The following is a 12,919-nucleotide window of genomic DNA, read 5'->3' on the forward strand; positions in this document are numbered from 1 at the left end:
TCACTGTCACCGAACCTCTACCTTCTGGAATACGATATATGGTCCAAACAGAAGCTAGATACATGTGTTAAACCTAAAGCAAGTTTGGTATCCTACAAAAAATCTATCGCCTAGAAATTAGACCAATATCCCTTGGAATGAGTGCGTACCGCGAGCGAAATGAAGATATAAAGACTTCGGGATGGTTCTGCTTCAAGAGAAGGAAATTTTGAAAACTGGTTGATATATTTTGAATGGAATTTAATGAGCTTTCTCGTGATATCGTTAGTTTTTCAAAGTTCCATAAACTGAGTTCGCTACCTTAATTTGTGTGTTGGTCATAACAATTGGCCATACTAGGTAGGACTAGTTTTGTTGGTGAGTTGAAAAGTTGGCCCTAAATGCATTATGAATATTTCCCAACTTGTTCAAAATTTAATTATTAAGAATTTTTGGTCTCCCAGATAAATCTGGGAAGAAGTGGTATAAGTTTTAGATAACAGAAAAATTATGACTTTTTATTTTAGACTGTGAATCAGTTGTAAACGAGTTTAAGGCGAGGTTACCCTAAAATTACGAATTTACAACTTTTTTTCCTTCGTTGTTATAGCATTTGTACGAATGCATCCGAAATATATCTGGGAGTCCAAAAATACTTATCGATTAAATTTTGAGTAACTTCATCAATAACTATGTATGACCAAAGTCCCGTTTTACCTAGAGGTGAGCTGGATCGTCATTTTTTGAGATCCAATCCGTCCAAATCCATTTGGCCCAAAAAATTTCAGATCCAATCCATCCAAATCCATTTGGCCCAAAAAAATTCAGATCCAATCCATCCAAATCCATTTGGCCCAAAAAATTTCAGATCCAATCCATCCAAATCCATTTGGCCCAAAAAAATTCAGATCCAATCCATCCAAATCCATTTGGCCCAAAAAAATTCAGATCCAATCCATCCAAATCCAATTGGCCCAAAAAATTTCAGATCCAATCCATCCAAATCCAGTTGGATCGGATCAGGGCATGGATTATCCAAAGAATTATATATATAAACTCATGGTTAGTGTTCGGGATAAATCTGATTGGACAATATATATGTCACAGTGTGTGCCATGCAACAAAAGTATGGCCCAGTTACTGTCAGGATGAGATCGGAGTGTTAAAAAGAACACTTCCTGATATTTTTTATGGTGACGAAATTTATCCAATTCGACCAAATCCAATCCACCCAGATCCTATTCATCCAAATCCATTTCACCCAAAAAATTTCAGATCCAATCCATCCAAATCCAATTCACCCAAAATTTTTCAGATCCAATCCATCCAAATCCAATTCACCCAAAATTTTTCAGATCCAATCCATCCAAATCCATTTGGCCCAAAAATTTTTAGATCCAATCCATCCAAATCCATTTGGATTGGATCGGGCCATGTATTATCCAAAAAAATGGATATCCAGCTCACCTCTAGTTTTACCTCATGCTTTGCGGGCCACCGCTTCGCGGGGGCCAGGTTTCAGCTTCCCAACCTTCCCAACTCACGCCGCTGCTCGGCGAAGCGTAGAGTAATATAGTCTATGCACTACAATGCTCGACTAACTTTAAATTTGTGATTATTTCATACTCTATCCAATCAAATGAAAGGTGGTTTACAAAATCCAAGTAATTAAATATCTGCAGTTATTTATCTTGCTTTTTATTTGAATATTGATAAAATTGTTTACACATTGTGTACAGATTGTACTGGGGATACAATAATTTGTGTTCATTTTTATATTCTGTTTTTAATTGATGCTGATGTCCGCACAGTTCCGGAAGGTTTGGGCTGGAGCTGCAGTATAGCAATTGTTCCAGTCTGGGGAAATACGGACAATTATACAAAAATAAACTCACACTTAAAAACATACAATTTATGATTTTTTTGTAAATTGATGGGAAGTACATCAGTTAGAATGATAATCTTTCATTCTTTCTAATGATTTGTTGTATAAGTAATTTCATGAATTACCTGGTGCTCCATTAGGATACGAGGTCCTGAAAAAATTATGTGATTAGTATTTTTAAAATTAAAAAATTTATGTGTCCGCAACATGGATCAATTTAGGTCTAAATTGACTCATGCATATATACAGTTCACGCTAATTAATACTGCAGTCTAACATTTTTGACCCTTATGATAATAATTTTTTATGTTATTTTCGGATTTATTTAAGGGTGTTCAAACCTGTAGGTCCACCGGAGGGTACACCTACTGCACCTAACTCCGGCTGGGAGCTGGAGGCGGACGGTGACAATGTCATTAGGTGGTGCAGGGTTGTCGAACGGGATGCAGACTTGGTATTCTCCTCTCAACGGCTGCGAGGCCGAGACGACTGGAAGGAGGTTGAAGCAGTTGTTGGTCTCTTGCTCCTGGGCGCAAAGCTCCATTTGAAAGTGACCTAAACACAAGAAAAAATGATTGCTAAACATTAGTCCAGGCACCTTGCATTTACGTATTTGCATACATAAGGTGTTCACTGATTTTGTGGAATGACAAAGGCACGGGTAACATGCGAACGCGTCGCCCAATTTAAGCTAAATTTTAAGTACACTATTTCGAAGTCATTTTGTACCAATCAGGCGAAAGTTTCGGGTTCAAATATATAAAACAGAAGGCAGGCTAATTTTGAGAAACTTTACTTTTAATAGCGTTATAACATAATGTTCTTACCAAAATGGGCGTTGTCAAGGCCTGCTTTGATTTCAATTATCTAGAAAAATATGTTCGGTGAACTTATGATCGTATGGTATTAGTTGAATTTGCTAAGCTTAATTTTTAACCGGCTTTCGCTAGCTATCTACTATAAATTGAAGTTACTGCTTACAGATCCCGAAGTGTAATTGCCGGTAAGAACCCCTTTGTCGTAAATACCACCTTGGGAAGCGTCGTAGTTACCAGCGGCCTCTCCACGCTAATTTTTGTTATACCAATATTTTCAACAGATTATAGAACTTCATAACCGGAAGTTTCTTATTTTAGAACGAATGTTCGATAAGCTCCTACTCACCTTCCACACTGACTATATTGGAGATCTTGATGAACATTATTGCACCAGACTCCTCTGAGAGATAAATTTATTAATTAACCAAAAATATAGTGAGTACAGTTCTGACTCAGTAATTCAAATTCAGCGAAAAATCATTGCGACTAATGCAATTTATTTTAAATAGCATAATTTGTCACTAGTTTACTTACTTGTTGTCATACCAATAAGGTGGGTTGTATGGTTGATTGGGGTCCAAATGTATGGAGGTCCTGGCCAAGGGTTCCATGAGGTAGCCATGGGGTTCCACAAAGCCAAAGGCAAGAACGACAGCAATTGCAACAAGCTTCATTTTTGTAGTATTTAGTCACGACGTTTTTTTCTATTTATTTATGATATAGTACGAAATTTATGGTACGTATGATGCAGTATTTATACCAGGTTGTTTTAAGTGGTTGTTATGCATATCTGTAAAATTTATTATTCTTCTGTCATTCATCATGTTGAAAGTTTATTCCGATGTTTCTTAGGTGGAGCTTTGGTTACGAAAAAAGGAACCATTCAGCTACGGTTCCACCACTTTGCCGTTGCTTGACAGATTTTTATTAAATACGTGTCCAGACTCAATTATGAGAATGCTGAATCCGAATCGGCATTCGCACACAAGGAATCCTCTCCGTTCCTGTGCTATGTTTTAAAAAACCTCATTGAATTTGATTTATGCTTGATTAGTCAAAAATTGGGGGTTTAATTGAAAATTCTGTTCGAAAAATAGATATTTTTAGCTTCACTAAAAACTTTACATGACCAACAATGGATGAGAAATAACAACGCTCCCTCGGTAGTATGAAACCAGGCAGCATTGCTGTGGGGTTGAGTGTTTAAATATGAAAATAAATCACCTCCCCAACAATCAGAGTAAGTATTCGAATTCCTGGCGTCGCAGCCCTGGGATTAATTTCTTAGTGCAAATCCTAAATAAGTTATAAATATAAATAAATAGTTAGATGACTAAACATACAAACAATCAAATTTGTAAAATTTCTCAGCTTGCTTAATATTCCCGTTATTTTCTAACCATTAGGTAATCATAACCAAAAAATTTAGTAAAACATTTTCTTCATACATACTATTAGATTCAAATTTGTATAATTACGAAACCCAATGAATTATTCCCAAGGCGGTGATGTTAGGAATACGAACACTTTCTCTGATAGTGGAGGCGACGGTTTAGTTACAAATCTTAATCGCAATTCTAGTCTCACCTAAGCAATTTTTTAAGTTTAGTTTATAATTATAACTTGCACTCAGTGAATTTGCACACGGTGCAATGTTTACAAAACTCAAATGGCGTCATGATCTGGCATTATCAATCTTGTACCAAGTTGTCATTTGGCACTTGCTTGGCACGTCGTGTCGGACTGATAAGTATTTCAACACTTGGTTCACACTGCCTTATTGGTGCAAAGCCGTGTGCAAATTTGATTATTTTTTTATAAACTCATCCATCAATCGAGGAATATTCCAATCCAGCATACTGCGGAATGCTGTTGTGGCACTTGAATTAATTGAAACGTCAGAAATAATCATTTACACACTGCATGTGTGTGTACTGCATTACATACTTGTTTAGATTAAATATTTGTGAGTTGAATCGCAATTTAATTCTTATCAAGTACCTAAACATCAGTTTAATTGTGCCATGTATATTTAACCAACTGCAAGTAATCTTTAGGGAAGTACATACGTACGCGTAGGGATTAAATTTGCATGATCACACTTTCCAGCAGTGTAATGACAGGTATAAAAGTACGGTGTTGAGTGTGTATTACACCATTCGTTTGCAGACGGTCCTCCAGCTTGCCTACATACTTATTTAGACAAACTAATTGGAAAATGTTTTCAGGAAACATGAAGCTCTTGGCAATTGTACTGCTAGCCGTGGTGGGATCTGCGTTGGGGGGAGTCGTTAGCTACGAGAGATGCGGCGGCGTAGGAACTCTTACGCAACTAAGGGTAGAAACATGCAATGGAACAAGTTGCCGTCTGGTAAGCAAAAGGGCAGTCCATTTATGCAAATTTTGGCAATTTTTTAACTTAAACAATAGCTTTGAAATTTTGCAGTCACTTCACAACAAATAAGAAGCGTTGAAATTTGTAATTTAACTTATGGCTTTCTAGTTAATTAGTCAATCTAATTAATTATCTAATGAAATACCATCTTTAAACTAACTATTAATTACTATAATTAACCTTAACTGGTAATACCGAAGCTAATTTTTTAATTCATAATTAATTAGAGAATCACTAGAAACCACCAATTGATTGGTCAATGTTCTAATTAATTAGCTAATTTAATGGGCTGAATTACCAACCTGAGTTCAATTAACTAATTACTAGGGTTGCCGCGGGTAACGGGTCGGGTACCCGTTACCCGCATACCCGCACGATTCTTGCGGGTACCCGTTATCTGCGGGTAGCGAGAACTACCCGCACGGGTAACGGGTAGTTCAGTTTTTATTTAATTTTCGTCAAAACTCAGTTCACAAAGAAAGTTAGCAGCTAGTTAGTCCATTTACCAACAAAAGCGGCAATTTATTATTTTTCCATTTCAAAATTTGTCATTTGTCAGCAACAAACGTTTATAGCCGGAGTCTCTTTTCGGAAGCCACAGAAGCCTATGCTAGCCTCAAATATATTTGACGTCCAGAAACTGCGGAGCAATTATTGTTTCTCAAGCATACTTTGCCTGCTCTAAATATAGTAATAATTTGACTTGTATTTGTGTGTATTTATGTATGTAAGACTGACGAGATTTTAACATGTTCGAAGGTGAAAAACCTGAATCCGATTCAAAGCAAAAAATTTATTTGTAGATAATATTTTCGAATGAAAACTTAATTCAAATCAAAATTTGAAAAAATCAAACTAAAAATTGAACCTTTTTCAAGCCATACCAAGATTGCCCAGCGAGTATATAAAAAATTCAGGCCACAAATTAGGAATCGCGTGATACTTATCTTTCCGTTGAACGGCCCCTTCGAAGAAAAATATCGGCGGCAAAGTTTAATTTTCAAGTAAATGTTCCGTATTTTTTCCTCCATTAAACAAATACCATGGTGGACTTTGAGCTCTCTATCCCATCCCAATAGTTTCCATTAAACGGGTCCTTCAACGGAAAAATAGGTGTCATGTAATTCCTATTTTTTGGCTCAATTTTTTGATATATGTGCATAAATCGGTTTAGCTTGAAAAACGATTCAATGCAAGCCAAAATTGTTGGTTTCAAAAATAACGAGTGATATTTACGAGCAAATTATGGCATGCGTTACTTGCATAGCATTATCTTAAAGTACATATCAACCCAAATGAACAAATAATTGATCAAATCATATTTATTCTGAAGTTTGGTTAGTTTTTAACCTAATTCTCATAACGGGTAGTGGGTAACGGGTACCCGCACGGGTACCCGTGCGGGTACGGGTAGTTGTGCTGCGGGTAGCGGGTCGGGTAACGGGTAGCATTTTCGCTACCCGCGGCAACCCTACTAATTACCAATTAATTAGACAAAATATTTTCTTTGTAATTATCAATTACTAATTAATTCTGCTTTAACTCTCATTCCGTTAGAATCCGGGCACTCCATACCTAGCTGAAGGAGACCTGATCCCGAGCACCGCCTCAAGCCAAATGCACCTCAGGGTCACAACTACTTATTTCACTGGAGAACTAGTTATTATCGATACCGACCTGGACAACTCATCCGTGCAGCCGGGACTAACTTACGTAATCAAATTCACAATTGTTCCAAATGATGTCTTGGCCGGAAGTACGCTTCCCATTCGTGCGTCAATTTCAGACGTAGCTTCTGGCCGTGTGGAGATTTGTGCTCACTTCCAAGTCTTTATAAATTTTCCCTAATAAATACATATGTACCTAAAAGATATCATCCTGTTAGTACTATTAGTTATGAAATTCCAAAATACCAAATGCCTTATTTTAATTAGTAATTAATGTATAAGTAATGCATGTTATAAATTTAAATTTATAACTATTAAAATATTTCTCGACAGAACTAGTTCTCAAATTGACAAACTTGGCTCCCTTCGATGCTACCACAAATATTTTACTTCTGTTATTTCACTTATGTTAATTGTGCATAAAGGCCATGCAGGTACTGCTTATGTATTGCTAATGGTGGCATAGATTTCAAAACTGATATCTTTTGACACATATGTAAATAAAGGCCGAAATGAAATGCTTGTGGAATTTGGCAAATCTAATGAATAGTTGGCAATGAAAATAACGAGAGTAACGATAAATAATGAAAATAATTAAGATTATTACTACGTTTACACATATCCCTTTCTTGTAATTCTTGTGAGCCAACCGAAGTTCGTATTCACATGGGGTTTTGATATTTATTATCCTCATAATATTGTTTAAAAACGATTTGAATAAGAAGTCGAGACGTGCCCTCTTTGACCTAAAATTTGACCTTCATACAAAATTTAAATCTAACTAGTTAGATTTTACAGCATGCACCGCATACGCAACCGGCGTAAATAAATCGTTCCAGTGCCACACGTTAAGGAGCGGGTTATACAAACTGCCTCGAATCTCCTTTATCTCGCAGTTATCTACAAATAAATATTAAATTCTATTAATTTCAAGATTTCAAAGTAGGAATTAAATTGGATGCCTTACTCTCTCTGAGCATTGCTAGGGTATCGTTCAAATCTATTAATTTATCGTAGTCATGGGTTCCCACGGGAAAGATTCGTAGCACGTGCTCCATCAATAGGATCAAAGTCATCCAAGAAAATACTGATTTTCCTGGAGTTGACAAATATATCGATCCACCTGGCTAAAACACACGTGCTCAAATTAATTCAATACAAAGCAATCAGGGTACGCTGCTCCGAGTTTATAGGGTATTGGGGTTTTGCGGGTTTGTGGTTAGCAAATCTGCAAATTATATTTAAACAAGTAATTGATTTACCAATGAGTGAAATTAACAAACGCAAATCTGTACATTAGACATACACCGAGTACCGAAAAAGTCGACTCGGCCGAGCACCGAGTCCTCGGCTTTATTTTTGCCGAGTACTCGTTTCTGCTCATTTGCCGAGCACCGAGCAAAGCCCGGCAATCGAGTACCGAGCAAGGCTCGACCAGCGAATAAATTGTTAAAAACATCATCAGTTTATTAAATAATATAACCACAGGTCTCAGAACTGCTTAACAATTATAGGCGAACTTTATTATTTTCAAAACGGGAAACTGTTTACATTATAAAGCTTTCAAAATTGCATTTAAATTAAACAATCTGTCAAACAAATAACCCAATATCAACGTATCAAAGTATGTTCACAACATTTTTACATACAGACGTGACCTGGTTAATATAAGAATTCGAGAAGTGGCAAGTTGTAGTATAAGAAAATTAATGTTTCAGCAATTTCCGTAGAAAGTCTTGATCGATTATCTTCGAAAACTAACCCGGCTTCAGAAAATAAGCGCTAACTAAATACATGCTGTACTAGCAGGTTCCTTTAAATATTTAAACCTGGGTCGAGACAATTAGAATTAACAAATTTAGTGAGTATGTTTTTAAATTATGTATATAAGTATGATTTTGATTGCAAAAATTGCATTCTGGATAATTTGAACTGTGTAAGTACCGGGGAATGTTGTACTGGATCTATAAAAAAAAATTTAAAAATACTCGGTCGAGTCCGAGTAGTGACAAGACGGCCAAAACCTGCCGAGTACTCGGTGCATGTCTACTGTAAATATGCACAATTGAAGCAGAATCTCAACTGCTGAATGGAAATATGCATCAAGTAGTTAAATTATTCAGGGGTGACAGCCCTTTATAAGATCGTTATGTTCGTCGGTTCGTCCGTCCATACGTAGCTCCGATAACTCTTGAAAGGAAAGACATTTTGAGACTCTAATTTTTGAACGTAAGCTCCCAACCTCAATAGAGAGGACGAGTTCTAAGAAGGATATTGTAGGTGACACCCTTCAAGGTGAAAAGGTCACCAAATATCATTTAAAGGTCAGATTGCATACATTCATGAATTGAACAAGATTTGAATGAATTTAACTGATGAATTTAACTGATGAATTTAACCCCTAATTGAATGGTGACCTTCATTTTGGCCTAAAAGGTCCGGAAGGGTCACAATAAACTGTTAAATTTGACACATCTTTGATACATAAGAAGTGTCAATTTTAACAAATTTCCGAACGTAATATGATTCACTTTGACCTATGACACACTTCTTTCACCCCTTGGTTACATCAGCTGCAACGGTTGATTTATACTGTAAATAATGCAAATTCAAATTCCTACTTTAGTAGGAATTTCAGGAATTTCAGATTTTTTAGAAAAAAATCTGAAATTTTAGTATCAGTAATTTACAACCATCCCATATTCGAATTACGTTACATTAAATGTTTATATAGAATTCATGGCATGCAGGGATGTCAACGGGCCAGCCGGACTCCACCAGTCTGCCGATAATTTTCCAAATTTTTCCACTTCTTCAGGATTTAAAGTGCTTATGGTTGTTTCCAAGTTCAGATGATTATAAGGCTTCGTTTGTTACGTTGTTGTCGTCCTTGAATAATTATTTGCTTGCACTGTTTCCTACAAAATAATCAATACACCAACACGGCAATGATTGTTGCCTGATTTTTTTGCTAATGTGATAAAATTGGCTAGATTGCCCATCTAGTTACATAAACCGTTGTAACGTTAGAAGAAGCTCACACTGTAATATTAAGTAGGATATGTGCAACTCTGCCCTAAAAGTGCAGACTAAGCGCACAAAACAAGTATAAAAATTACTATAATATGCTAATTTAAATATTGCACTAATGTTGCATTAAAATGGGAATATGTAGATATATATTTACTTATTATAGATTTAAGATTATGTGGATGCTGAGCTGGAAATTACTTTAAAGCTAATTATTGTACTGGGCTTATTTCCTATTTGTTTTATAAATACTTATTTATTACGTCTACAAATCGGAAATCGTTTCATAAATTAAAATCGAAATTCACTAAGCGAATAAATCAATATTCGTAGAAAGGATTTTTAAAAACTCTTACCATAAAATATCGAACTTGGAATAGTTGTACGACTGACTTTAAAAAATTGGTGCTTGATAAGAATTAAATTTCACACCGGTCAAGCCAACATGTTTTTGCAGATATGCGAAATCCCAGGTGAAAATCGTATGTCGAATTTGACATAATTATACAAGTGCCCGGAAAAACTATTTTTGCAGAAAAAGCATGAACTATTCTGCATAAAATTTCTGACAGGTATTTTCTGCATAAAGGTTTAGAACAATTATGCATAATTCTGTATATTTTGTTCACAAATTGTTTCGCCATAAATTTTTCTGCACAAAATACAGCCAATTCTCTGCATTACAGTAAAAATTTCTGCATAAAATCCCTTAAATTTTTCACCCGGGATAATTGCATGCTTTTTAAATAAAGGTTACAAAAATATTTTGTCAGACGAGAAATGTAATTTTATTTCATCCAGTATTGATATAGCCATCATTGTTTTATATTATCGCCTTGGACGGTAATGGTTTTATTAGGTTGCTATAAAATTTTGATAAAATTTAGACAACCCTACACTAAAAAGAATGCCGTAAGACATAGTTATTACCAGTTGGTGATTATGTTTATGTGACTTAACCATCATTTTAACAAATTGATTACCGACCGGTAGTAAATTTGTTACCGAATCTATTTATAATATTTGGAACCCATGGGAAATTTTTTTTACCAGACTGGTAACAAAGTTACTACCGGTCGGTAATCAATTTATTACCTTTGAGGGGTCCGATATAGTTAGATATAAATTAAAATATCTCTCTAGTAATTTAGTTTACTCCCTGGTTGCAAATTTTAACGACTACGTAAAAAATTTATTACCAGCGCTGACAAATTCGTAACCATAACAGTAGAGTCGCACATACTGTATGTAAATACTTACGTCTAACCGGATTATTTTGTAAATTCATCACTTTATGCAAAAATCTGTGAGTTTGTGCTTTTCCAACAAGTCTTTCGAATGACTCCAGACCATCCAAGAGGTGACCATATCTTCCCCCAGGGTGAGGTAAGGGTGGTTTTCTTGATAACTCCAAATCCCGTATGAAAGTACCAAAGGGAAAAACTCGATGGCAGTTACGGACACGTTGATCACCAGCCAGGTCGACATCGTCTCGGTATCCCGCTGAAAAACATTTTTAAGGTTCTAATACAGGCTCAAATTTACATAAATACATGGGGCGAAGCAAAAATGAGGTAAGATAAATGAACTGAAATTAGCTTGATAAAAATAAGTGACTGAATGCGAATGATAATCTTCACTCGGAAATTTGGATGATTGAACTGTGTATGAAAAAAAAAGTTTTTTTGAACAGGTATTACTTTATATTCTATAACTCTTAAAAAATCTTACCTCATACAATGCTCGGGCTAATCTATAATTCCAATACAGCATTACTCCTTGATAAAGCCGAGATGTTTCAAGGTTTAGATAAATATCGTGATTAATTTGAAGAAAGCGGGGTGCACTATCTGTAATTGATTATACATTCAATTAAAAATTTAAATCTATATAATCTTGACTAATTTGGGAGCGTCCATAAATCACGTGATCGATTGGAGGGTGTAGGGGGTCTGAAATTTGTCACCTTTTATAACCAGGGAAGGGAGGGTGATGGTCAGAGGGCACGTGACCTAAGTAAGTTTTTGTTTTAATTTTTGGATGAAAATAAACGACAGGGGCTAACAAAAATGAATTATCTACTATTTGTGTGCTATTACTAACCTGAGCCACGTGACGCAGGGGGGGAGGTATATTTCATTAGTCACCAAAGGGGGGGGGAGTGGGCTAGATTTTTCAAAATCGAGCACATGATTTATGAACATTCCCTTTGGGATAAATTGTTCCCCTCACGCACATAAAAGGGTTGCCGTACAGCCCCTCACAATGCACGGGCCGCTAAAAATGCCTCCGCCAATTGAGTTAAACACAAACGCAAACAGAAATCCTATGATACTCATCACCTAGGAAATTTAAGAACAAATTATTTTTACTAAATGTATCACTATTTATGAAATGGTACATATTTGAATTTAACGAAAATTCAAATAACGTGGGTATTGCTCATATTTGCTACCCCAAAACCCACTAAAACCCGCAATACCCCAAAACCCCCGATACCCGGTAGCATACCCTAAATCTACATAGTGGGATCGCTGTACACTCAAACGACTAAACTAGTAAGATAAAATTACATTTGGTAATAAAGCAACAAAAAATAATTACCACACGTTTAATTGCCATGGTGATAAGGACCAATCCCATCGTGGTAAAAGGATCCCCATAGACTTCTTTGTTACCAAGTGGAGCATCGTTTAGTGAGAAACTTTCCATCGTACCGTTTCCGAGTGGAAATTATATTGTTTCTCAAGTTCAAAATCTTCTCTGGATACTCTGTGTTGGTGAAGTTCCTCTCAAAGACTGTCCACCAAATCAGAGTGGTACCAGGTTTTTAGGTTATTGTTTAAGGTAACGTCCATATTTATATTACGGAGTCATTTTTGATTTAGGTCTTCCTATCCTTCGCATGTTAAAATTCCCTATCTCTTAATGTTTACGTTGAGTTGGTGGATGCTAAAATGATGATGCAATATGTGGATGAACCCTAAATCTTTCTGTCACTTTTGTCAGCATATATATATATATTTAAATACAAATAAATAATACATAGTAGTCACGTTGTTTAGGAATTTATTGCTCACTTTGTGCCTGTTTAAGTTATTTTTTAAAGGTTACTTTTACCAAGAATTTCGGCCATAAGGCATAA

General features: G+C 35.8%; 3 protein-coding genes across 5 annotated transcripts; 1 reads left to right on the plus strand and 2 right to left on the minus strand.

The window, feature by feature from the left end:
* Positions 1-1,644: 1,644 nt before the first annotated feature.
* On the minus strand, positions 1,645-3,410 carry LOC110860173. 3 transcript variants are annotated; one of them, XR_002548915.2, is made up of 7 exons: positions 3,217-3,410; positions 3,029-3,082; positions 2,846-2,932; positions 2,692-2,731; positions 2,206-2,419; positions 1,990-2,015; positions 1,645-1,836 (listed from the first exon to the last, which is right to left on the minus strand). XR_002548915.2 is itself a non-coding variant. In XM_035859942.1 (5 exons), exons 1-5 carry the CDS (start codon positions 3,302-3,304, stop codon positions 1,766-1,768), a joined length of 453 nt encoding a protein of 150 aa, XP_035715835.1. In that variant the 5' UTR covers positions 3,305-3,410; the 3' UTR covers positions 1,645-1,765. The 3 variants fall into 3 exon arrangements, 2 of the variants coding, with proteins under 2 accessions (XP_035715835.1, XP_035715836.1); XM_035859942.1 differs by lacking the exons at positions 2,692-2,731; positions 2,846-2,932; XM_035859943.1 differs by lacking the exons at positions 2,692-2,731; positions 2,846-2,932; positions 3,029-3,082 and having other exon boundaries at positions 3,217-3,409.
* Positions 3,411-4,826: 1,416 nt separating this feature from the next.
* Positions 4,827-7,270, plus strand: LOC110860149. The gene is made up of 2 exons (XM_022109210.2): positions 4,827-5,053; positions 6,635-7,270. Exons 1-2 carry the CDS (start codon positions 4,901-4,903, stop codon positions 6,923-6,925), a joined length of 444 nt encoding a protein of 147 aa, XP_021964902.1. The 5' UTR covers positions 4,827-4,900; the 3' UTR covers positions 6,926-7,270.
* Positions 7,271-10,600: 3,330 nt separating this feature from the next.
* On the minus strand, positions 10,601-12,662 carry LOC118439017. Its single transcript, XM_035860026.1, has 4 exons — positions 12,379-12,662; positions 12,011-12,116; positions 11,506-11,624; positions 10,601-11,277 (listed from the first exon to the last, which is right to left on the minus strand). The coding sequence occupies exons 1-4, from the start codon at positions 12,484-12,486 to the stop codon at positions 11,062-11,064; spliced, it is 549 nt and encodes a 182-aa protein (XP_035715919.1). The 5' UTR covers positions 12,487-12,662; the 3' UTR covers positions 10,601-11,061.
* Positions 12,663-12,919: the final 257 nt, after the last annotated feature.

Source organism: Folsomia candida, unplaced genomic scaffold (assembly GCF_002217175.1).
Source record: "Folsomia candida strain VU population unplaced genomic scaffold, ASM221717v1 Fcan01_Sc029, whole genome shotgun sequence".
Lineage (NCBI taxonomy): Eukaryota > Metazoa > Arthropoda > Collembola > Entomobryomorpha > Isotomidae > Folsomia > Folsomia candida.